Consider the following 25,296-nt stretch of genomic DNA (forward strand, 5'->3'; position numbering starts at 1 on the left):
GAGTTGCCTGGCATGTCTGGCCTCATTGTGGGAGTTGCCAGCCACCTTGTGCCTCACTGAAAAATTGCCGGTGCTGCCTGTTCTTAGGCTGACTAAATTGCTGCCGCAGCCACAAAGGGCCTGTTGTGAATTCTCACATGCTCAGCGCGATTGCTGCCAGGAAGACTGTGAGCTGTTTCGGATGTCAGAGCTGCTGCACTGTGGTTTCCACATTTTTTGCAGCTTATAATTGAAGTTTCTATAAATGTGTAAAAATAAATTCACTGCTCTCAGCAATACAAGGAAGTCAATGGTCTATTTCTCTTTCTGATCTTTGTAAGAAAATTAAAATGCTTGGAACAAGAAAGGGCCATTCAGTCCATTGAGCATGTTTGTATCACAGACCAGTCAATTCATCAACGTCTTTATTCAACTTATTTAATTTTCTTTAGCAACATCTCCCAAACTTGTGCCCTCCACCACCTAGAGGGACAAGGGCAGCAGGCGTATGGGAACACCATCACCTCCATGTTCCCATCCAACACACGCACCATCCTGACTTGGAAATATATTGCCGATCCTTCATCATCGCTGGGTCAAAATCCTGGAACTCCCTACCTAACAGCACTGTGGGAGTACCTTCACCACACGGACTGCAGCCGTTCAAAAAGGCGGCTCACCACCACCTTCTCAAGTGCAACTAGTGATGGGCAATAAAAGCTGGCCTTGCCAGCGATGCCCAGATCCCAAGAATTAATTTTTTTAACTCTCCTAGGGAAAGGTTCTACAAAGATTCTTGACATCCCCACCAAAAAAACAAATCAAACAAAACTCCAGAATATCTATCCAATCCTGTAAACTCCCCCGCTATTCACATTCTACTTGGTTACCTTTGTAAGGTGGCAGCTACCCTCAATGTCTGTGCTTGCTGATCTAAATGGAGATGGAAGCGGGAGAAACACTTAGGGCCTTTTACTGGAATTTTGTCTTGTATGCATGTAATACCACTACATGACTCTGTAAGCTGGGGCCTCAAGATTTCAGTTGTGGAAGGGCAGTGGTGGGGTGGGGGGCAGGCGGGGTGGGTTGGCTTTAGGTCCAACCCTTTCTGTGAGTGCTGAGCCAGGTGAATCTTCTGGAGTGAGGGTCATTTCAGTTTTTGGCGAGGCTCCCAGAGGTAATTGCAATGTCGCTGTTCTGCCCAGCTTGGGTGGGGAGAACAAAATGTACATTTGGTGCATCGTACCATGACCCGTGGTGTTTGCTGAGGCTTTAATGATGTGTTCCCGTTGTATACATGTCATTTGAACATGTGGGTGGACACAGTCAACATTCGTCGCTCCCGTCAAAAAGTCTGGATGTGACGGCAGAAACTTGGGAATGGGCAGGACTATCCTTGCCACGTTTCTTGCTCCCATCACGGGAGCGCTAAGGCATTCGTGGGGCAGAGAACTCAGCCCCTAACACTTGTGTCCGATCTATTTTGTGGGTTCAAGTCCCACTTCAGAGACTTGAGCACATAATCTAGGACGAGACGTTAAACCGAAATACCGTCACCTCTCTCAGGTGGATGTAAAAGATCCCATGGCACTATTTCAAAGAAGAGCAGGAGGGTTATCCCGGGTGTCCTGACCAATATTTGTCCCTCAATCAACATCACTAACACAGATTATCCGGTCATTATCACATTGCTGTTTGTGGGACCTTGCTTTGCCCAAATTGGCTGCCACATTTCCTACAGTACAACAGTGGCTTTTTAAAAATTAATTCGTGGGATGTGGGCGTCGCTGGCAAGGGATAACATGTTTAGTGAGTTGGTCACTCCGCAGGTAAGGGCTACACAGGCAGAAGGGGAATGGGTGACCATCAGGCGGAGCAGTAAAAGCAGGCAGGTAGTGCAGGGGACCCCTGTGGCCATCCCCCTCTCAAATAGGTATACCGATTTGGATACTGTTGAGGGGATGACTCACCAGGGGAAGGCAGCAGCAGCCAACTTCCTGGCACCAGGGGTGCTTCTGCTGCTCAGGAAGGGAGGAAAAAGAATGGGAGAGCAATAGTGGTAGGGGATTCTATCATAAGGGGAACAGATAGGCATTTCTGTGGCCGTAGACGTGACTCCAGGATGGTTTGTTGCCTCCCTGGTGCCAGGGTCAAGAATGTCACTGAACGGCTGCAGGGCATTCTGAAGGGGGAGGGTGAACAGTCAGAGGTCGTGGTTCACATTGGGACCAACAACATGGGTAGGAAGAGGGATGAGGTCCTGCAGCAAGAATTTAGGGAGCTAGGTAGCAGATTAAAGAGCAGGACCTCAAAGGTTGTAATCTCTGGATTACTCCCGGTGCCACGTGCTGGTGAGTATAGGAATAGAAGGATAGAGCAGATGAATGCATGGCTAAAGAGTTGGTGCAGGAGGGAGGGCTTTAGTTTCCTGGATCACTGGGTCTGCTTCTGGGGAAGGTGGGACTTGTACATGTTGGACGGGTTGAACCTGAACCAGAACGGGACAAATATCCTTGCGGGGAGGTTTGCTAGCACTGTTGGGGGGGGGGGGGGGGTTGAACTAACTTGGCAGGGGGATGGGATACAGAGTGGAGCTATAATAGGGGGTGATGTACAGCCAAATATAGAGGAAAAAACAAGTCAGCTTGGAAGGCAGAGCAAATATGTAATGGCACAAGGGAGTAGGGCAAGGCTGGATGGCATTTATTTTAATGCAAGGAGTCTTGTGAATAAGGTGGATGAACTGAAGGTGTTGATGAACACATGGGAGTATGATATTGTTGCTATTACAGAGACATGGTTGAGAGAGGGGCAAGACTGGCAGGTCAATATTCCGGGGTATAGAATCTTCAGGCGAGACAGGGGGGAGTAAAAGAGGAGGGGGTGTTGCAATATTAATTAAGGAGTCAATTACTGCTGTAAGGAGGGATGATATATTAACAGGTTCATCTAATGAGGCCATATGGGTAGAACTTAAAAACAAAAAGGGGGCAAGCACTTTGCTGGGAGTGTACTATATGCCCCCAAACAGTCAGGGGGAGATAGAGGAACAGATATGTAGGCAAATCTCAGAGAAATGTGCAAATAATAGGGTAATAATAGTGGGGGATTTCAACTTCCCCAATATTAACTGGGATAGTCAGAGTGGGAAAGGCTTAGAGGGTGCAGAATTCTTAAAAAGTGCATCCAGGAGAGCTTTTTGAGCCAGCATGTAGAAAGTCCTACAAGAGAGGGGGCGGTACTGGACCTAATTCTGGGGAATGTGGCCGGGCAAGTGATAGAAGTGTTAGTAGGAGAGCACTTTGGTGACAGTGACCATAATTCGGTGAGATTTAAGGTAGTCATGGAAAAGGACAGAGATGGACCGGAAATAAAGGTTCTAAATTGGGGGAAGGCCGATTTTAATATGATAAGGCAGGATCTGGCCAAAGTGGACTGGGATCAGCTACTTGTAGGAAAATCTACATCGGAGCAATGGGAGTCTTTCAGAAAGGAAATTGAGAGAGTACAATGGCAACATGTTCCCGTAAAGGTCAAGGGTGGGACCAACAAGCCCAGGGAACCTTGGATGTCAAGGGATATATGAGAATGGATTAGGAAAAAAAGGGGGGCTTTTGGCATATACAAAGGACTAAAGACAGAGGAAGCCCTAGAGGAGTATAAAAAGTGCAGGGGGATATTTAAAAAAGAAATTAGGAGAGCGAGGAGGGACCATGAAATAACACTGGCGAGCAAAATAAAGGAAAATCCGAAGGTGTTTTATAAGTATACTAGTTGGAGTGCCCGGCGGCGCTGAGGCTTTTTCGAGGGTATGATGTTGTTGGAAGAGAGAGAGAGAGCGACTGGGGGGAAGAGAGAGAGCGACTGGGGGGAAGAGAGAGAGCGACTGGGGGGAAGAGAGAGAGGGGGAAGAGAGAGAGCGACTGGGGGAAGAGAGAGAGCGACTGGGGGAGGGAGGGGGGAGGGGGGGAGGGAGTGGGGGGGAGGGGGGGAGGGAGGGGGTGAGGGGGGAAGGGAGGGGGGGAAGGGGGGAGGGTGGGGGGGAGGAGGGGGGAGGGGCGGGGGTGGATAGGGGGGGAGGGGGGGTAGATGGCGGGGGGAGGGGGCGAGAGGGAGGGGGAGGGGAGAGAAGGGGGAAGGGGGGAGAGAAGGGGGGGAGGGGGGAGAGAAGGGGGGGAGCAGGGGGGGAGGGGGGAGAGAGGGGGAGGGGGGAGAGAAGGGGGGGAGCAGGGAGAGAAGGGGGGGAGGGGGGAGAGAAGGGGGGAGGGGGGAGAGAAGGGGGGAGGGGGGAGAGAAGTGGGGGAGGGGGGAAGGAGAGAGAGACAGAGGGAAGGAGAGAGAGAGGGTGAGTGGCCCGCGGCCGCAAATGGAGGCAAGCCCCGGGAACAGGCGTGAGCCGCCTTGAGGCTGTGAGAGACGGCCACGCACGGTTGCCAGGGTAACCCTTCCCCCCCTTCCGAGCCCCTGTCCTCCCGAGCACTGGCCGCCCTGCCCCGCCCTCCCGGAAGCCCCGCTCGCCCAGGCCCTGCCGCCCCGCCCCGCACTCCCGAGAGCCCCGCCCCACCCCCCGCCCCTCCCCGCACCGCCCCTCCCCGCCCTGCCCCGCCCGCACTCCCGAGATCCCCGCTCTCCGAGCCCCAGCAGCCCCGCTCTCCGGGCCCCGGCCGCCCCGCCCCGCACTCCCGAGAGCCCCGCTCTCCGAGCCCCGCCCCCGCCCGAGCCGGCTTCAAGATCGCCAAGCGGGGAAGAGAGAGAGACGGGCGCAACCACCCAGGAGACCCCGTGCTCCCGCCTGAGTCCGTGGACGCGAGAGCAACGAGACGGGGGGGACCGAGGAGAGGGGGTGGGGGACGGGGGAGACCGAAGGAGGGGGGGTGAGCGGTGGGAGGAGCTTGCCACAAAACAATTGCCTAGGGTCCAGCATGGCTGGCAACAGACGCCCAGGCTTCGAGGCCTACCTGCAAAAATGGGGAAAGGTAGGAAAATTAATGAGATTAGATAAAAGATTTAGAAAGTAATTAACTTTTTCAAAAAACAATATGTGTTTTAAAAGCAACTTTTTTTTAAAGACGCAGAAAGCGGGAAAAAGAAATGAAAAGTTTGGAATCAAGATGGCTGCGACTCACCTCGATTCAGAACGATAAGGCCCGCCCACACACGCACTGATTGGTCGACCGTCAGGTCACCGAAGCGTAGGATTGGTCAATCGTCCCGTCACTCGACTCTAGTAGGGCCCGCCCACACGCGCCAGGAACAGGTGGGTAAGGTGGTTAAAAAGGCATATGGGATACTTGCCTTCATTAGCCGAGGCATAGAATATAAGAGCAGGGAGGTTATGAAGCAGCTGTGCAAAACGTTGGTTAGGCCACAGCTGGTATACTGTGTGCAGTTCTGGTCGCCACACTATAGGAAGGATGTGATTGCTTTGGAGAGGGTGCAGAGGAGATTCACCAGGATGTTACCTGGGCTGGAGCGCTTCAGCTATGAAGAAAGATTGGACAGGCTGGGGTTGTTTTCCTTGGAGCAGAGAAGGCTGAGGGGGGACCTGATTGAGGTGTACAAAATTATGAGGGGCATAGATAGAATAGACAGAAAGGAACTTTTTTCCTTAGTAGAGGGGCCAATAACAAGGGGGCATAGATTCAAGGTAAGGGGCAGGAGGTTTAGAGGGGATTTGAGGTAGAACTTTTTCACCCAGAGGGTGGTTGGAATCTGGAACTCACTGCCTGAAAGGGTGGTAGAGGCAGGAACCCTCACAACATTCAAGGAGCATTTGGATGAGCACTTGAAATGCCATAGCATACAAGGCTACGGACCAAATGCTGGAAAATGGGATTAGATTAGACAGGGCTTGATGGCCGGCGCTGGCGCGGATGCGATGGGCCGAATGGCCTCTTTCTGTGCTGTATAACTCTATGACTCTATGACTCTATTTATTGCCCATCCCTAGTTGCCCTTGAGAAGGTGGTGGTGAGCCACCTTCTTTTACCGCTGCAGTCCGAGTGGTGAAGGTACTCCCACAGTGCCGTTAGGGAGGGAGTTCCAGGATTTTGACCCAGCAACGATGAAAGAATGGCAATATACTTTCAAGTCAGGATGGTGTGTGACTTGGAGTGGAACTTGGAGGTGGTGGTGTTCCCATGTGCCTGCTGCCCTTGTCCTTCTAGATGGTAGAGGTCGCGGGTTTGGGAGGTGATGCTGAAGAAGCCTTGGTGAGTTGCTGCAGTGCATCTGGTAGATGGTGCACATTGCAGCCACGGTACACCAGTGGTGGAGGGAGTGAATGTTTAAGGTGGTGGATGGGGTGCCAATCAAGCGGGCTGCATTGCCCTGGATGTTGTCGAGCTTCTTGAGTGTTGTTGGAGCGGCACTCATCCAGGCAAGTGGAGATTATTCCATCACCTTGTAGATGGTGGAAAGGCTTTGTGGAGTCAGGAGGTGAGACGCTTGCTGCAGAATACCTAGCCTCTGACCTGCTCTTGTTGCCATAGTATTTATGTGGCTGGTCCAGTTAAGTTCCTGGTCAATAGTGGCCTCAGGATGTTGATGGTGGGGGATTTTGCGATGGTAATGCCGTTAAATATCATGGGGCAGTGGTTAGATTCTTCCTTGTGTGGCACAAATGTTACCTGCCACTTATCAGCCTAAATGTCGTCCAGGTCTTGTTGCATGTGGGCATAGACTGCTTCATCATCTGAGGAGTTGCGAATGGCACTGAACAATGTGCAGTCATCAGCAAACATTCCCATTATTGACCTTATGATGGAGAGAAGGTCATTGATGAAGCAGCTGAAGATAGTTGGGCCTAGGGCACTGCCCTTAGGAAGTCCTGCAGCGATGTCCTGGGGCTGTGATAATTGACATCCAACCACCACAAACATCTTCCTTTGTGCTAGGTATGCCTCCAGCCAGTGGAGAGTTGCCCCCCCCTGATTCTCATTGACTTCAGTTTTAGTAAGGCTCCTTGATGCCAGTCTCTGTCAAATGCTGCCTTGATGTCAAGGGCAGTCACTCTCACCTCACCTCTGGACTACACTTCAAAAGTGCTTTATTGGCTGTAAAGCACTTTGGGACGCCCTGAGGTTGTGAAAGGTGCTATAGCAATGCAAGTTCTTTCTTCTTTCTTTCTATTTTAATCCACCGCACATCCCATTCATGTCAGGCGTGGAGAGGGGGGCAGGGGTTAAAATCGCCCCTTTACTCTTCTACTTTGATGCTCTAGGAGTGAGACAGTCATCATGAAACCTTTATTAAAAGACAGGCAACGGGTGACTGGAACATATGAAAGTTGACACCAAAGTGAATATCCATAATAAAGAAATACTTGGCAATGGATTGTATGGACAGCTGCCGCTACATATATTATGTTAATATTCAGTGGAGTGAAAGACCAGTCAAATTGCCGCAAAACACCAAACAGCTCTGACCGCTGTAATTAATGCATCTGCCCAACGCATGGCTCCAAACAACACCACAGGCAGAGGAACCTCTAACCCAGAGCTTTTCGATGATGTTTTCCTACATGGATTCCTCTGTTACGGCTTATGATAAATGGATCAAAATGGCAACTCGTACTGGGGCAATCTTACATAGCTCACATTCATATGATGTACTAATTATATCAGGAAGTGGTCTGCAGCAACACTTTCCACTTGGGCTGGAACTTGCTGTGTTTTTCAGTTTCTTTTATTGCAGAGAAATTGTTTAAGATAGTTAGCTGTCTCAGCTACCTGAAATAACCACCATGCCTGAAGATGGTTCTACACTTTTCTATTGGAAATTCTGCTACAGAACTGGTTATATAGATATTATAACACTATTCCTTTATCTGCCAGTTCAGACTCATTCAACTCACTTTACCAGCTTTTATTGCAGGCACTGCAAGTTCATATTTTTGACAGTCTCACTGTTTAGTGAGCTTTTTAAATCAATCTTCCGGTTACCAGGATTCACTGCTTTTCTAAGTCGCATTGATGTTTAGTGAGTTCTCACTGATGTTTAGTGAGTTCTCACTGATGTTTAGTGAGTTCTCACTGTTGTTTAGTGAGGCTCAGGTAGGCCTCAGTGCGGCATCGGCAGCGGTGGCAGGTGGAACAGAGCGGCAGAGCGACTACAAAAGGCCCCAGAGGCTCAGGTAGGCCTCAGTGCGGCATCGGCAGCGGCGGCAGGCAGAGCAGAGCGGCAGAGCGACTACAAAAGGCCCCAGAGGCTCAGGTAGGCCTCAGTGCGGCATCGGCAGCGGCGGCAGGCGGAGCAGAGCGGCAGAGCGACTACAAAAGGCCCCAGAGGCTCAGGTAGGCCTCAGTGCGGCATCGGCAATGGCAGCAGGCGGAGCAGAGCGGCAGAGCAACTAAAAAAGGCCCCAGAGGCTCAGGTAGGCCTCAGTGCGGCATCGGCAACGGCGGCAGGTGGAGCAGAGCGGCAGAGCGACTACAAAAGGCCCCAGAGGCTCAGGTAGGCGTACCAATCTCCAACCTCAGGCAAGGAGAGAGGTAAAAAGTATTTGAGGTGTGACGTCACCACAAAACAGGTAGGTGATTGGTTGGAGTATTTCTCTCGTTTTAAAACTTTAAGCCTGTGGTTTATAGTTTTTAAGGTTGCTGTGGTGTAGCGGGGACAGTTTGTAAAACAGGGCCCTTAAATATATCATTTAACTGCAGTGAAATTGGTGGGATTCATTTAATTTTAATTAATTAGTTAAAGGGTAAGTCATGGCAGGACAGACCAGCCCCGTAGTGTGCTCCTCCTGCTCTATGTGGGAAATCAGGGATGCTTCCTGCATCCCTGATGACCATGTGTGTGGGAAGTGTGTCCAGCTGCAGCTACTGACAGACCGCATTGCGGCACTGGAGCTGCGGATGGATTAATTTTGGAGCATTCGCGATGCTGAGGACGTCGTGAATACCACATATAGCGAGTTGGTCACACCGCAGGTAAAGGGTGTACAGGCAGGAGGGGAATGGGTGACCAGCAGGCAGAGTCAGAGGCGCAGGCAGGTAGTGCAGGAATCCCCTGCGGCCATCCCCCTCTCCAACAGATATACCACTTTGAATACTGTTGGGGGTGATGACTCATCAGGGGAAGGCAGCAGCAGCCAACTTCCTGGCACCATGGGTGGCTCTGCTGCACAGGCTGGGAGGAAAAAGAGTGGAAGAGCTACAGTGATAGGGGGCTCAATTGTAAGGGGAATAGATAGGCGTTTTTGCGGCCACAATCGAGACTCCAGGATGGTGTGTTGCCTCCCTGGTGCAAGGGTCAAGGACGTCTCGGAGCGGCTGCAGAACATTTTGGAGGGGGAGGGTGAACAGCCAGTTGTCGTGGTGCACATAGGCACCAACGATATAGGTAAAAAACGGGATGAGGTCCTAAAAGCAGAATATAGGGAGTTAGGAGGTAAATTAAAAAATAGGACCTCAAAGGTAGTAATCTCAGGATTGCTACCAGTGCCACGTGCTAGTCAGAGTAGAAATAGGAGGATATTTCAAATGAATACGTGGCTAGAGGAATGGTGCAAGGAGGAGGGATTCAAATTCCTTGGACATTGGAACCGGATCTGGGAGAGGTGGGACCAGTACAAACGGGACGGTTTGCACCTGGGCAGGGCCGGGACCGATGTCCTAGGTGGAGTGTTTGCTAGTGCTGTTCGGGGGGGTTTAAACTAAAATGGCAGGGGGTTGGGAACCTGAGCATGGAGACAGAGGAAAGGAAAACAGGGATAAAAGCAAAAGATAGGAAGGAGAAAAACAAAAGTGGCAGTCAGAGAAATCAACGGTTTAAATCAAACGTGGCCACAGTAAATAATAATTCTAAGAGCGTTAAAAAAACAAGCCTGAAGGCTTTGTGGCTTAATGCGAGGAGCATTTGTAATAAGGTGGATGAATTGGCTGCACAAATAGAGGTAAACGGATATGATTTGGTTGGGATTACGGAAACGTGGCTCAAGGATGGCCAAGACTGGGAACTCAACATCCAGGGGTATTCGATATTCAGGAAAGATAGGCAAAAAGGAAAGGGAGGTGGGGCAGCATAACTGGTTAAAGAAGGGATTAACACAATTGCAATGAAGGATATTAGCTCTGATGATGTGGAATCTGTATGGGTAGAATTGAGAAATACTAAGGGGAAAAAAACATTAGTGGGAGTGGTATATAGACCTCCAAACAGTAAGGCGGAGGTTGGGGATGGCATTAAAAGGGATATTAAAGAAGCGTGCAATAAGGGCACAGCAGTCATCATGGGTGACTTTAATCTACATATAGATTGGGCCAACCAAATTAGTAACAATACTGTGGAGGAGGAATTCCTGGAGTGTTTACGGGATGGTTTCCTGGACCAATATGTCGAAGAACCAACCAGAGATCAGGCCATCTTAGACTGGGTATTATGTAACAAGAAAGGATTAATTAGCAATCTTGTTGTACGAGGCCCCTTGGGTCGGAGCGATCATAATATGATCGAATTCTTCATTAAGATGGAGAATGAAGTAGTTGACTCAGAGACAAGAGTCCTCAATTTAAATAAAGGAAACTACGATGGTCTGAGGAGCGAGTTGGGTAGGATTGATTGGGGAATGGCACTCAAAGGGTTGACAGTGGATAGGCAATGGCAAACATTCAAAGATTGAATGGATGAGCTACAGAATTTGTTCATCCCAGTTTGGCATAAAAATAAAACAAGAAAGGTGACTCAACTGTGGCTAACAAGGGAAATTAGGGATAGCATAAGATCCAAGGAGAGGACATATAAATTGGCTAGAAAAAGCAATAATCCTGAGGATTGGGAGCAGTTTAGGAGTCAACAAAGGAGGACAAAGGGATTAATTAAGAAAGGGAAAATAGAATATGAGAGTAAGCTGGCTGGGGACATTAAAACTGACTGTAAAAGCTTTTATAGATATGTGAAGAGAAAAAGATTGGTGAAGTCAAGCGTAGGTCCCTTACAGTCAGAATCAGGGGAATTTATAATGGGAAACAAGGAAATGGCAGACCAACTAAACACATACTTTGGTTCTGTCTTCACAAAGGAGGACACAAATAACCTCCCAGAGATGTCGGGGAACGTAGGGTCTGATGAAAGGGAGGAACTGAAAGAAATCAGTATTTGTAGGGAAATGGTGTTAGGAAAATTGATGGGACTGAAGGCTGATAAATCCCCTGGGCCTGATGGTCTACATCCCAGGGTACTTAAGGAAGTGGCCCTAGAGATAGTAGATGCATTGCTGGTCATCTTCCAGAACTCGATCGACTCTGGAACGGTACCCATGGATTGGAGGTTAGCTAATGTTACCCCACTATTCAAAAAAGGTGGTAGAGAAAAAGCGGGGAATTATAGACCGGGAAGCCTGACATCGGTAGTGGGGAAAATGCTGGAGTCTATTATAAAAGATGTAATAGCAGAGCACTTGGAAAGCAGTGACAGGATCGGACAAAGTCAACATGGATTTACAAAAGGTAAATCATGCTTGACTAATCTACTGGAATTTTTTGAGGATGTAACTGGTAAAATAGATAAGGGAGAACCAGTGGATGTGGTGTATTTGGACTTTCAGAAGGCTTTCGATAAGGTCCTGCATAAGAGATTAGCGTGCAAAATTAAGGCACATGGGATTGGGGGCAAGGTATTGACTTGGATAGAGAACTGGTTGGCGGACAGAAAGCAAAGAGTTGGAATAAACGGGTCTTTTTCCGAGTGGCAGGCAAGTGACTAGTGGGGTACCGCAAGGATCGGTCCTAGGACCCCAGCTGTTCACAATATATATTAATGATCTGGACGAGGGAATTGGATGGAATATCTCCAAATTTGCAGACGACACAAAGCTGGGTGGGAGGGTAAGCTGTGAGGAGGATGTCGTAAAACTCCAGTACGATTTGGACAGGTTGAGTGATTGGGCAGAAACATGGCAAATGCACTATAATGTGGATAAATGTGAGGTTATCCACTTTGGTGGCAAAAACAGGAAGGCAGATTATTATTTGAATGGCAATAGATTGGGAGAAGGGGAAGTGCAAAGAGACCTGGGTGTTAATGTGCACCAGTCGCTGAAGGTAAGCATGCAGGTGCAGCAGGCGGTTAAGAAGGCAAATGGTATGCTGGCCTTCGTAGCAAGAGGGTTCGAGTACAGGAACAAGGATGTATTGCTACAGTTGTACAGGGCCTTGGTAAGACCGCAACTTGAGTATTATGTGCAGTTTTGGTCACCTCACCTGAGGAAGGACGTTCTTGCCATGGAGGGAGTGCAGTGAAGATTCACCAGGCTGATACCTGGGATGGTAGGAATGACGTATGAGGAGAGATTGTGTTGATTGGGCTTATACTCACTGGAGTTTAGAAGATTGAGAGGGGATCTCATCGAAACCTATAAAATTCTGTCAGGTCTGGACAGACTACATGCAGGAAGGATGTTTCGGATGGCTGGGGAGTCCAGAACCAGGGGTCATAGTCTAAGGATAATGGGTAAGCCATTTAGGACTGAAATGAGGAGGAACTTCTTCACCCAGAGAGTGGTGAACCTGTGGAATTCTCTGCCACAGAGGGCGGTGTAGGCCAGTTCATTAAATATATTCAAGAAAGAGTTGGATATATTTCTTAAGGCTAAAGCGGTCAAGGGATATGGGGAGAAGGCAGGGACAGGGTACTGAATTTGAATGATCAGCCATGATCTCATTGAATGGCGGAGCAGGTTCGAGGGGCCGAATGGCCTACTCCTGCTCCTAGCTTCTATGTTTCTATGTTTCTATGAGTTCTCACTAATGATTAGTCAGTTCTCACTGACGGTTGGTGAGTTCTCACTGTGGTTTAGTGAATTCTCACTGATGTCTAGTGAGTTTTTACTGTTGTTTTGTGAGTTCTCACTGTTGTTTAATGAGTTCTCACTGTTGTTTAGTGAGTTCTCACTGTGGTTTAGTGAGTTCTCATTGATGTTTAGTGAGTTCTCACTGTTGATTTGTGAGTTCTCACTGTTGTTTTGTGAGTTCTCAATGTTGTTGGGTGAGTTCTCACTGATGTTTAGTGAGTTCTCACTGTTGTTTAGTGAGTTCTCACTGTTGTTTGGTGAGTTCTCACTGATGTTTAGTGAGATCTCACTGTTGTTTCATTAGTTCTCACCTGTTTAGTGACTTCTCACTGTTGCTTAGTGAGTTCTCACTGTTGCTTAGTGAGTTCTCACTGATGTTTAGTGAGTTCTCACTGTTGCTTAGTGAGTTCTCACTGATGTTTAGTGAGTTCTCACTGTTGCTTATGGAGTTCTCACTGATGTTTAGTGAGTTCTCAGTGATGTTTAGTGAGTTCTCACTGTTGTTTAGTGAGTTCTCACTGTTGCTTAGTGAGTTCTCACTGTTGCTTAGTGAGTTCTCACTGCTGCTTAGTGAGCTCTCACTGATGTTTAGTGAGTTCTCAGTGATGTTTAGTGAGTTCTCACTGTTGTTTAGTGAGTTCTCACTGTTGTTTAGTGAGTTCTCACTGTTGTTTAGTGAGTTCTCACTGTTGCTTAGTGAGCTCTCACTGATGTTTAGTGAGTTCTCACTGATGTTTAGTGAGCTCTCACTGTTGTTTACTGAGTTCTCACTGTTGTTTAGTGAGTTCTCACTGTTGCTTAGTGAGTTCTCACTGTTGTTTAGTGAGTTCTCACTGATGTTTAGTGAGTTCTCACTGTTGTTTAGTGAGTTCTCACTGTTGCTTAGTGAGTTCTCACTGATGTTTTGTGAGTTCTCAGTGATGTTTAGTGAGTTCTCACTGATGTTTAGTGAGTTCTCACTGTTGTTTACTGAGTTCTCACTGTTGTTTAGTGAGTTCTCACTGTTGTTTAGTGAGTTCTCACTGATGTTTAGTGAGTTCTCAGTGATGTTTAGTGAGTTCTCACTGATGTTTAGTGAGTTCTCACTGATGTTTAAAGAGTTCTCACTGTTGTTTAGTGTGTTCTCACTGATGTTTAATGAGTTCTCACGGTTGTTAGTGAGTTCTCACTGCTGTTTAGTGAGTTCTCACTGTGGTTTAGTGTGTTCTCACTGTTGTTTAGTGAGTTCCCACTGTTTAGTGACTTCTCAGTGATGTTTAGTGAGTTCTCAATGATGTTTAGTGAGTTCTCACTGTTATTTTGTGAGTTCTCACTGATGTTTAGTGAGTTCTCACAGTTGTTTGGTGAGTTCTCACTGATGTTTAGTGAGATCTCACTGTTGTTTCGTTAGTTCTCACTTGTTAAGTGAGTTCTCACTGTTGTTTAGTGAGCTCTCACTGTTGTTTAGTGAGTTCTCACTGTTGTTTAGTGAGTTCTCACTGTTGCTTAGTGAGTTCTCACTGTTGCTTAGTGAGTTCTCACTGTTGCTTTGTGAGTTCTCAATGTTGTTTAGTGAGTTTTCACTGTTGTTTGGTGAGTTCTCACTGATGTTTAGTGAGTTCTCACTGTTGTTTGGTGAGTTCTCACTGTTGTTTAGTGAGTTCTCACTGTTGTTTAGTGAGTTCTCACTGTTGTTTAGTGAGTTCTTACTGTTGCTTAGTGAGTTCTCACGGTTGTTTTGTGAGTTCTCACTGTTGTTTGGTGAGTTCTCACTGATGTTTAGTGAGTTCTCACTGTTGTTTGGTGAGTTCTCACTGATGTTTAGTGAGATCGCACTGTTGTTTCGTTAGTTCTCACTTGTTTAGTGAGTTCTCACTGTTGTTTAGTGAGTTCTCACTGTTGTTTAGTGAGTTCTCACTGTTGTTTAGTGAGTTCTTACTGTTGTTTAGTGAGTTCTCACTGTTGTTTTGTGAGTTCTCACTGTTGTTTAGTGAGTTCTTACTGTTGCTTTGTGAATTCTTACTGTTCTTTAATGAGTTCTCACTGATGTTTAGTCAGTACTCACTGACACCTGGTTAGTTCTCACTGTTATTTTGTGAGTTGTCACTGTTATTTTGTGAGTTCTCACTGACATTTAGTGAGTTCTCACTGATGTTTACTGAGTTCTCACTGTTGTTTAGTGAGTTCTCACTGATGCTTAGTCAGTACTCACTGACGCCTGGTGAGTTCTCACTGTTATTTTGTGAGTTCTAACTGTTGTTGGGTGAGTTCTCACTGATGTTTAGTGAGTTCTCACAGTTGTTTGGTGAGTTCTCACTGATGTTGAGTGAGATCTCACTGTTGTTTCATTAGTTCTCACTTGTTAAGTGAGTTCTCACTGTTGTTTAGTGAGTTCTCACTGTTTAGTGAGTTCTCACTGTTGTTTAGTGAGTTCTCACTGTTGCTTAGTGAGTTCTCACTGTTGCTTTGTGAGTTCTCAATGTTGTTTAGTGAGTTTTCACTGTTGTTTGGTGAGTTCTCACTGATGTTTAGTGAGTTCTCACTGTTGTTTAGTGAGTTCTCACTGTTGCTTAGTGAGTTTTCACTATTGCTTTGTGAGTACTCAATGTTGTTTAGTGAGTTCTCACAGTTGTTTAGTGAGTTCTCACTGTTGTTTAGTGAGATCTCACTGTTGTTTAGTGAGTTCTCACTGTTGTTCAGTGAGTTCTCACTGATGTTTAGTGAGTTTTCACTGTTGCTTGGTGAGTTCTCACAGTTGTTTAGTGAGTTCTCACAGTTGTTTAGTGAGTTCTCACAGTTGTTTAGTGAGTTCTCAATGTTGTTTAGTGCATTCTCACTGTTGTTTAGTGCGTTTTCACTGTTGTTTAGTGAGTACTCACTTGTTTAGTGAGTTCTCACTGCTGTTTTGTGAGTGCTCACTGTGGTTTAGTGAGTTCTCACAGTTGTTTAGTAAGTTCTCACTGTTGCTTAGTGAGTTCTCACTGATGTTTAGTGAGTTCTCACTGTTGTTTAGTGAGTTCTCACTGTTGCTTTGTGAGTTCTCACTGTTGTTTAGTGAGTTCTCACTGTTGTTTAATGAGTTCTCACTGTTGTTTAGTGGGTTCTCACAGTTGCTTAGTGAGTTCTCACTGTTGTTTAGTGTGTTCTCACAGTTGTTTAGTGAGTTCTCACAGTTGTTTAGTGAGTTCTCACTGTTGTTTAGTGAGTTCTTACTGAGGTTTAGTGAGTTCTCACAGTTGTTTAGTGAGTTCTCACAGTTGTTTAGTGAGTTCTCAAAGTTGTTTAGTGAGTTCTCAATGTTGTTTAGTGCATTCTCACTGTTGTTTAGTGAGTTTTCACTGTTGTTTAGTGAGTACTCACTGTTGTTTAGTGAGTTCTCACTGTTGTTTTGTGAGTTCTCACTGTTGTTTAGTGAGTTCTTACTGTTGCTTTGTGAATTCTTACTGTTCTTTAATGAGTTCTCACTGATGTTTAGTCAGTACTCACTGACACCTGGTTAGTTCTCACTGTTATTTTGTGAGTTGTCACTGTTATTTTGTGAGTTCTCACTGACATTTAGTGAGTTCTCACTGATGTTTACTGAGTTCTCACTGTTGTTTAGTGAGTTCTCACTGATGCTTAGTCAGTACTCACTGACGCCTGGTGAGTTCTCACTGTTATTTTGTGAGTTCTAACTGTTGTTGGGTGAGTTCTCACTGATGTTTAGTGAGTTCTCACAGTTGTTTGGTGAGTTCTCACTGATGTTGAGTGAGATCTCACTGTTGTTTCATTAGTTCTCACTTGTTAAGTGAGTTCTCACTGTTGTTTAGTGAGTTCTCACTGTTTAGTGAGTTCTCACTGTTGTTTAGTGAGTTCTCACTGTTGCTTAGTGAGTTCTCACTGTTGCTTTGTGAGTTCTCAATGTTGTTTAGTGAGTTTTCACTGTTGTTTGGTGAGTTCTCACTGATGTTTAGTGAGTTCTCACTGTTGTTTAGTGAGTTCTCACTGTTGCTTAGTGAGTTTTCACTATTGCTTTGTGAGTACTCAATGTTGTTTAGTGAGTTCTCACAGTTGTTTAGTGAGTTCTCACTGTTGTTTAGTGAGATCTCACTGTTGTTTAGTGAGTTCTCACTGTTGTTCAGTGAGTTCTCACTGATGTTTAGTGAGTTTTCACTGTTGCTTGGTGAGTTCTCACAGTTGTTTAGTGAGTTCTCACAGTTGTTTAGTGAGTTCTCACAGTTGTTTAGTGAGTTCTCAATGTTGTTTAGTGCATTCTCACTGTTGTTTAGTGCGTTTTCACTGTTGTTTAGTGAGTACTCACTTGTTTAGTGAGTTCTCACTGCTGTTTTGTGAGTGCTCACTGTGGTTTAGTGAGTTCTCACAGTTGTTTAGTAAGTTCTCACTGTTGCTTAGTGAGTTCTCACTGATGTTTAGTGAGTTCTCACTGTTGTTTAGTGAGTTCTCACTGTTGCTTTGTGAGTTCTCACTGTTGTTTAGTGAGTTCTCACTGTTGTTTAATGAGTTCTCACTGTTGTTTAGTGGGTTCTCACAGTTGCTTAGTGAGTTCTCACTGTTGTTTAGTGTGTTCTCACAGTTGTTTAGTGAGTTCTCACAGTTGTTTAGTGAGTTCTCACTGTTGTTTAGTGAGTTCTTACTGAGGTTTAGTGAGTTCTCACAGTTGTTTAGTGAGTTCTCACAGTTGTTTAGTGAGTTCTCAAAGTTGTTTAGTGAGTTCTCAATGTTGTTTAGTGCATTCTCACTGTTGTTTAGTGAGTTTTCACTGTTGTTTAGTGAGTACTCACTGTTGTTTAGTGAGTTCTCACTGCTGTTTTGTGAGTGCTCACTGTGGTTTAGTGAGTTCTCACAGTTGTTTAGTAAGTTCTCACTGTTGCTTAGTGAGTTCTCACTGATGTTTAGTGAGTTCTCACTGTTGTTTAGTGAGTTCTCACTGTTGCTTTGTGAGTTCTCACTGTTGTTTAGTGAGTTCTCACTGTTGTTTAATGAGTTCTCACTGTTGTTTAGTGGGTTCTCACAGTTGCTTAGTGAGTTCTCACTGTTGTTTAGTGTGTTCTCACAGTTGTTTAGTGAGTTCTCACAGTTGTTTAGTGAGTTCTCACTGTTGTTTAGTGAGTTCTTACTGAGGTTTAGTGAGTTCTCACAGTTGTTTAGTGAGTTCTCACAGTTGTTTAGTTAGTTCTCAAAGTTGTTTAGTGAGTTCTCACAGTTGTTTCGTAAGTTCTCACAGTTGTTTAGTGAGTTCTCACTGTTGATTAGTGAGTTCTTACTGTTGTTTAGTGAGTTCTCACTGATGTTTAGTGAGATCTCACTGTTGTTTAGTGAGTTCTCACTGTTGTTCAGTGAGTTCTCACTGATGTTTAGTGAGCTCTCACTGTTGCTTAGTGAGTTCCCACAGTTGTTTAATATGTTCTCACGGTTGTTTGGTGAGTTCCCACTGATGCTTCGTGAGTTCTCACTTTTGTTTATTGAGTTCTCACTGTTGTTTAGTGAGTTCTCAATGATGTGTAGAGAGTTCTCACTTATGTTTACTGAGTTCTCACTGTTGTTTAAAGCATTCTCACTGTTGTTTAGTGCGTTCTCACTGATGTTTAATGAGTTCTCACTGTTGTTATTGAGTTCTCACTGCTGTTTAGTGAGTTCTCACTGTGGTTTAGTGAGTTCTCACTGTTGTTTAGTGAGTTCTCACTGTTTAGTGACTTCTCACTGATGTTTAGTGAGTTCTCATGGTTGTTTAGTCAGTTCTCACTGCTGTTTAGTGAGTTCTCACTGTGGTTTAGTGAATTCTCACGGTTGTTTAGTGAGTTCTCACTGCTTTTTAGTGAGTTCTCATGGTTGTTTAGTGAGTTCTCACTGCTGTTTAATGAGTTCTCACTGTGGTTTAGTGAGTTCTCACTGTTGTTTAGTGAGTTCTCACTGTTTAGTGACTTTTCACTCATGTTTATTGAGCTCTCAGTGATGTTTAATGAGTTCTCATGGTTGTTTAGTGATTACTCACTGCTGTTTAGTGAGTCCTCACTGATGTTTCGTGAGTTCTCACGATTGTTTAGTGAGTTCTCACTGATGTTTAGTGAGTCCTCACGGTTGTTTAGTGAGTTCTCACTGCTGTTTAGTGAGGTCTCACTGTTGTTTAGTGAGATCTCACTGCCGTTTCGTGAGTTCTCACTGCTGTTTAGTGAGTTCTCACTGTTGTTTAGTGCGTTCTCACTGCTGTTTCGTGAGTTCTCACTGTTGTTTAGTGCGTTCTCACTGCTGTTTAGTGAGTTCTCACTGTTGTTTAGTGAGTTCTCACTGCTGTTTCATGAGTTCTCACTGCTGCTTAGTGAGTTCTCACTGTTGTTTAGTGCGTTCTCACTGCTGTTTAGTGAGTTCTCACTGCTGTTTCGTGAGTTCTCACGGTTGTTTAGTGCGTTCTCACTGCTGTTTAGTGAGTTCTCACTGTTGTTTAGTGCGTTCTCACTGCCGTTTCGTGAGTTCTCACTGCTGTTTCGTGAGTTCTCACTGTTGTTTAGTGCGTTCTCACTGCTGTTTAGTGAGTTCTCACTGTTGTTTAGTGAGTTCTCACTGCTGTTTCATGAGTTCTCACTGTTGTTTAGTGTGTTTTCACCCCTATTTCGTGAGTTCTCACTTTTGTTTAGTGTGTTCTCTCTGTTGTTTATTGAGTTCTCACGTTGTTTAGTGAGTTCTCGCTGTTATTTATTGAGTTTTCACGGTTGTTTAGTGAGTTCTCGCTGTTGTTTAGTGAGTTTTCACTGTTGTTTAGTGAGTTTTCACTGCTGTTTAGTGAGTTTTCACCGTTTTTTAGTGAGTTCTCACGGTTGTTTAGTGAATATCAATCGGAACTCCACTGGTAGATCTCTTTCAGTACTGTTTAGTCTGTCTCATTTATTCTACCCAGTCTCGTGTCGTTCAGTCTAAATGTTGTTTGGTCAGTTTTGTGGTCAGTTTCAGTGTGGTTTGGTCAGTCTCAGCATTGTTTGCTCGGTCTCGGTGTTGTTTGGTCAGTCTCGGTGTTGTTTGGTCAGTCTCAGTGTTATTTGGTCAGTCTTCGTGTTGTTTGCTCAGTCTCGGTGTTGCTTGGTCAGTGTTGGTGTTGTTTGGTCAGTCCCTGTGTTGTTTGGTCAGTCTCGGTGTTGTTTGGTCAGTCTTGGTATTTTTTGGTCTGTCTCTGTGTTGTTTGGACAGTCTCAGTATTGTTCGCTCAGTCTTGGTGTTGTTTGCTCAGTCTCGGTGTTGTTTAGTCAGTGTTGGTGTTATTTGATCAGTCTCGGTGTTGTTTGGTCAGTGTTGGTGTTGTTTGGTCAGTGTTGGTGTTGTTTGGTCAGCCTCGTTGTTGTTTGGTCAGTCTCGGTGTTGTTTGATCAGTCTCGGTGTTGTTTGATCAGTCTCGGTGTTGTTTGGTCAATCTCGGTGTTGTTTGGTCAGTCTTGGTTTTGTTTGGTCAGTCCCTGTGTTGTTTGATCAGTCTCGGTGTTGTTTGGTCAGTCTTGGTGTTGTTTGGTCGGTCTTGGTGTTGTTAAGGCTGAGCGGTGATGTGATCAAAGTTTTTAGACATTAAAGGGAACAGTTTGCGTAGATAGAGAGAAACTGTTTCTACTGGTTGGGGATTCAAGGACGAGGGGGCATCATCTAAAAATTAGAGCCAGATCTTTCAGGAGTGAAATTAGGAAACGCTTCTACTCTCTACAAGTGGTAGAAGTTTGGAACTCTCTTCCGTAAACGGCAATTGTTGCTAGATCAATTATTAACTTTAAATCGGAGATTGAAGCTTTTTGTTAACCAAAGGCATTAGGGATATAGGCCAAAGGCGAATATATGGAGATAGGTCTCAGATCAGCCATGATCTCATTAAATGGCGGAACAGGCTCAAGGGGCTCAATGGCCCACTCCTGTTCCTATGTTCCTACAACTGAGCCACAGTTGACACCACACAAAAGTCCGAGTGTGTTATCATAGTGAATACTGTTCCCCCATTTATATTACAAAGGAAGGGAATACACACTGCTAGGCTGTAAGGGCCACCTGACAGTTCACCCACCATGGGTAGACCTAAAATGGCAAATCCAATGAAAGTGCCAGTGTCGGTGCCAGTGCCAGCAGCTGTTTATCTAGGCTGCTACTGGCAGCCAGTAGTTGGGAGACACTGGGTAACCCTCCCACCCCGACTTTCCAAGGAGAGTTTTAACAGTGGCGCTGGGTCTTTCACTTTACAAGGGGTCCTCCGATGTGACTGTCGGAGATAATAGTGTAATGTAAATGTGGCAGGAGGGTTTCTTTCAGTGCTCCATGATGCCTAGTGTGCAGAATAAAGTGGAATAAAAGCACTCACACTCTCCAACATTTCAGGAGTTACATAATAACATAAGTCAGAAGTGAGAGAACATCAGCCGGCTCATTGAAATTCATCCTTCTAGTACCAAGCCCTCCCGCCATAGTATTCAGTCTCAGTTTCAATGTTATTGCCTCTAACACCCCATCTGGTAGCTCGTTCCAAACACCTGTCACTCTGAGTAATGAAATTTTGCTTAATACCAGAATTCTCAGGGGCAAATCACAAGGAAATCACATCCATTGCCATGTGTCCAATCAACTCACCCAACAACATAATTTGTACAAAAAAAAACCCAACATTGAGGCCAGTGTGGCAGCTCTTGTTCTGGGCTTCCAGCGCAGTCTGTTCCCAGATGTCCCACGATTTAAGTGCGCTGAAATGCTCCCTGAACACGTTGGCAATGTCCCTTTGTTATGGCAAACTATTTTTCATGAAAGATTATAACAAATTCAGCATAAACACTCCTGGGGAGCCTGATGGGGTCCGGCATCCAGGGGCTACCCTGCAAACTCTATCTGATCTCCCACAAAAGCCACAGTGGTGAACTCCGCAATCCTGACAACCACTAGTAAGGCTCTTCCTTGATGCTCAGTCGATGAAACATCATTGTCCTCTGGTATGTCAAAGGCTCCTGGAACAGGGCCACTATTGAAATGTTCTGGACACATAATGGTAATTTAAGTTGCTAACCTGAGACTAACAGATAATTTTATAGAAATGATATGCAATATATAAGGCTGTAAACAAAGCACTATTGTTGGGTTTGCGTGTACAATATCGTGCTATGATTTAGGAAGGTCAGAAAGTGTGAGAAATTCAGCATTTCCATTGTGAAAAACATATACAACAACAATTCGCATTTAATGGGTGAGACAAATAGTTTGGAGTTTGGGACAATCACTTTTTTCCAATCTAGAGAAGAGCAGGAAGTGGAGTATTTAAAAATGTTCTGTGTATTTGCACTAATAGGGGTAGATCTTGACTTTGTGCGATAGTGTAAAATGGGTGATAGTGAATCACCAGCCCATTTTACATCTCTCTCCATTTTCATTTCTATTGAGGTCAATGGGAGATGTAAATCAGGCTGCCGATTCACTATCACCCGATTTACAATATCACACAATGTCAGGATCTCCCCCCATGAGTCCACTCGCAGATGGATGAACTTGGTCCAATTGCACAACATGCAAGTGCTAAGCTGGGCTGCTTGTGAATAAACAAGCGTGAAATGTGTCTGAGTGTGTAGAGAGCAATCCAAGACGAGACTTGTCACGCACAGGTTGGAGTGTGTTACACACACGATGATACGCAGGTTTCAAGGCACTCTACAACAGCCCAACGTGGTTGGTCTGTATGAATCAGTTCCACTCCTACACTGTACTTCTCATACATCACAAATCATCTCTGGAACTACTTACGGCACCCGTAGCGTGGGGAACCTTTGAATGTCATTTTCTGACATGTTCTGTAAAACAAAAAAAAACTAGCTTAGTTTCGAAGTAGTTTTTAACTAGAGTGTAGATATACAAAAATCAAGATAGTGCACATATATAATGAACCAATCTAATGCCAACACATAAAGAAATGACAGGCATCATTTGAAACCAAGTACTTTTTTGTATTTTTGCACCCGACTCATTAAAACCTACTGAATAAGTAAACTGCAGGCTGATTCAAACAACACAGGAAAAGATGGAATAGAAAAGATAGGCTGGTCCATCGAGTCTGTCATGTTCAGCTATTTTGTAACTACACAAAAAGGCAGATTGTGTTTAACTAATCTAATTGAATTTTTTGATGAAGTAACAGAGAGGATTGATGAAGGGAATGCAATGGATGTTGTCTACATGGATTTTCGGAAGGCATTTGACAAAATACCACATAGAAGGCTGGTTAACAAAATTGAGGCTCGTAGAATAGCTGTGTCAGTGGCAGCTTGGATAAGGAATTGGCTTAAGGACAGAAAACAGCAAGTTGTGGTAAATGGCTGTTTTTCAGACTGGTGGATGATAGACAGTGGTGTTCCCCAAGGGTCAGTGCTGGGGCCACTGCTTTTTTTGATACATATAAATGACCTGGATATTGGAATAAAAAGTAGAATTTCTAAATTTGCCGATGACAACAAACTTGGGGGTGTGGCAAACAGTGATGATGATACCAATCGACTGCAACAGGACATAGAAAGGCTAGAAGAATGGGCAGACAAGTGGCAGATGGAATTTAATACAGAGAAGTATGAAGTGATGCATTTTGGCAGAAGGAACAGGGAGAAGCAATATACACTTAATGACACAGTTTTAAAGAGTGTGCAGGGACAGAGGGACCTGGGAGTTAATGTGCATAAGTCCTTGAAGGTGGCAGGACATATTGAGAGAGTGGTTAACAAAGCATATGGGATCTCGGACTTCATAAATAGAGGTATTGAGTACAAAAGTAGAGAAGTTATGCTGAACCTTTATAAAGCGCTGGTTAGGCCACAACTGGAGTATTGTGTCCTGTTCTGGTCACCACACTTTAGGAAGGATGCGAAGGCCCTTGAGAGGGTGCAGAGGAGATTTACCAGAGCGGTCCTGGGGATGAGGGATCCTAGTTACAAGGACAGGTTGAAGAAGCTGGATTTGTTTTCATTAGAGCAAAGGAAGTTGAGGGGTGATTTGATAGAGGTGTGTTGTGTCTCCTTGTGTTCTTATTACTATATATATTACAGACACTTTCAGTTCATTTTAGTTCGTGCTTTTACTTAGCTGTATTCTTGCTTTTGTTACAGTGCTGCTGCATGGTGCGGAGTGATACAAGATGACCGACGCTGCACTGTGCACTGCCCGTGCACAGTGTGCCACATAGCAATATAACTACACCATACCAAAGTAGTTCCATACCAAAGTAGTTCCATTTAACGATGTGATACTATAACAATGTAACATCCCTATTTCTCAAAAACTAAAACATGAAATTTAACAATTTAAATTAACAAATATTATATCTAAACTATTATTATCAACTACAACGAATCGTGAGTTTTTTCTTTTTATTCGCGATATCGCTCAGGTGGTTGGATGTTGTCCCTCCATCTTGTGGATTTGATGGTGACCATTCCTTTCTGCGGTGTTCAGGTGTGTTCCGCTCTCGTTGTTGTTGTTGCTGTCGCCTTTGGAGTTGGAGTGTGCATGCTCGTGGTTGTTTGATTTGTAGCGCTTGTTTCTGGTGTTGTACTGCTTGTGGTAGCTGGTGTTGTCAATGTTGCTGATGTTGTCTGCTGCTTATCCAGTTCAGGTGAAGGTCTGAGGTGGAGTCTGTTCCGTCTGTATTGGTTACCAGGTTCAGTCTCTACGAAGTAGGATCTTGGAGTATTAGCTTTTCCAATGACCTTGGCTGGATTCCAGGTTTTCGACACCGGGTCTTGCACATGCACTGATTGTCCATTCAGCAATTCTGGTAGCGTCTTTGCATGTTTATCGTAATGTTTGCTTCCTACGATTTGTGCTTCTGCCAGCTTTTGTCTGAAGGCCTCCTGGTCCTGGGGAGGATGTATTTTTTGCTGGTAGTGTAGTCTTAAACTTCCTCCCATTCAGCAATTCCGCAGGTGATGTCATATCTGCTTTCAGTGGTGTTGATCTGAGTGATAGGAGGGCAAGGTCTTAGTCTCCCCCCACCTCACTACTTTTGATGAGAGTTCTCTTGACAGTCTGAATCTGGCTTTCGATGAACCTGTGTCCCCTTGGGAAATGTGGGGATGAGGTTACTATTTTGAACCTATACTTTTCTGCCAGAGCTCTGAATTCACTCGATGTGAACTGGGTTCCATTGTCACAGATTACCTTTTCCAGGATTCCTTGTTCAGCAAACAAGCTCTTTGCAATCCTGGTGGTAGTTGTGGCTCTCAAGTCTTTCATCCTTCTCACAAAAGGAAACTTGGAATAGTAATCTGCCACTATGAGATACCATTCTTGATTGCACATGAAGAAATCTGCCCCAACAGTGTGCCATGGTCTTGACGGTATTTCACTAGGTATCATCTCCTCTTTCTGTTGTGCATTTCTGTATTTCTGGCATATACCACATGCAGAGACCATCTGTTCGATATTTTTGTACATGCCTATCCAGTATACAGCTGATCTGGCTCTCAGCTTGCATTTCTCCATTCCCATTTGGCCTTCATGTATGAGATGGAGAAGTTGTGTCTGCATCGTCTTTGGCATGATGATCCTCGATCCAGCAA

General features: G+C 45.1%; 1 protein-coding gene across 1 annotated transcript in view; it reads right to left on the reverse strand.

The window, feature by feature from the left end:
* Positions 1-25,296, reverse strand: part of lcp2a (lymphocyte cytosolic protein 2a) — a 316,451-nt gene that overhangs the window by 240,840 nt on the left and 50,315 nt on the right. Inside the window, exon 3 of the mRNA XM_085996162.1 lies at positions 22,496-22,542. Within this exon, the coding sequence (XP_085852288.1) occupies positions 22,496-22,542 (47 nt within the window). The remainder of the gene's footprint in view (positions 1-22,495; positions 22,543-25,296) is intronic.

Source organism: Somniosus microcephalus, chromosome 8, assembly GCF_052327205.1.
Source record: "Somniosus microcephalus isolate GS21.2 chromosome 8, FLI_Smic_1.0, whole genome shotgun sequence".
NCBI classification, from domain to species: Eukaryota; Metazoa; Chordata; class Chondrichthyes; order Squaliformes; family Somniosidae; genus Somniosus; species Somniosus microcephalus.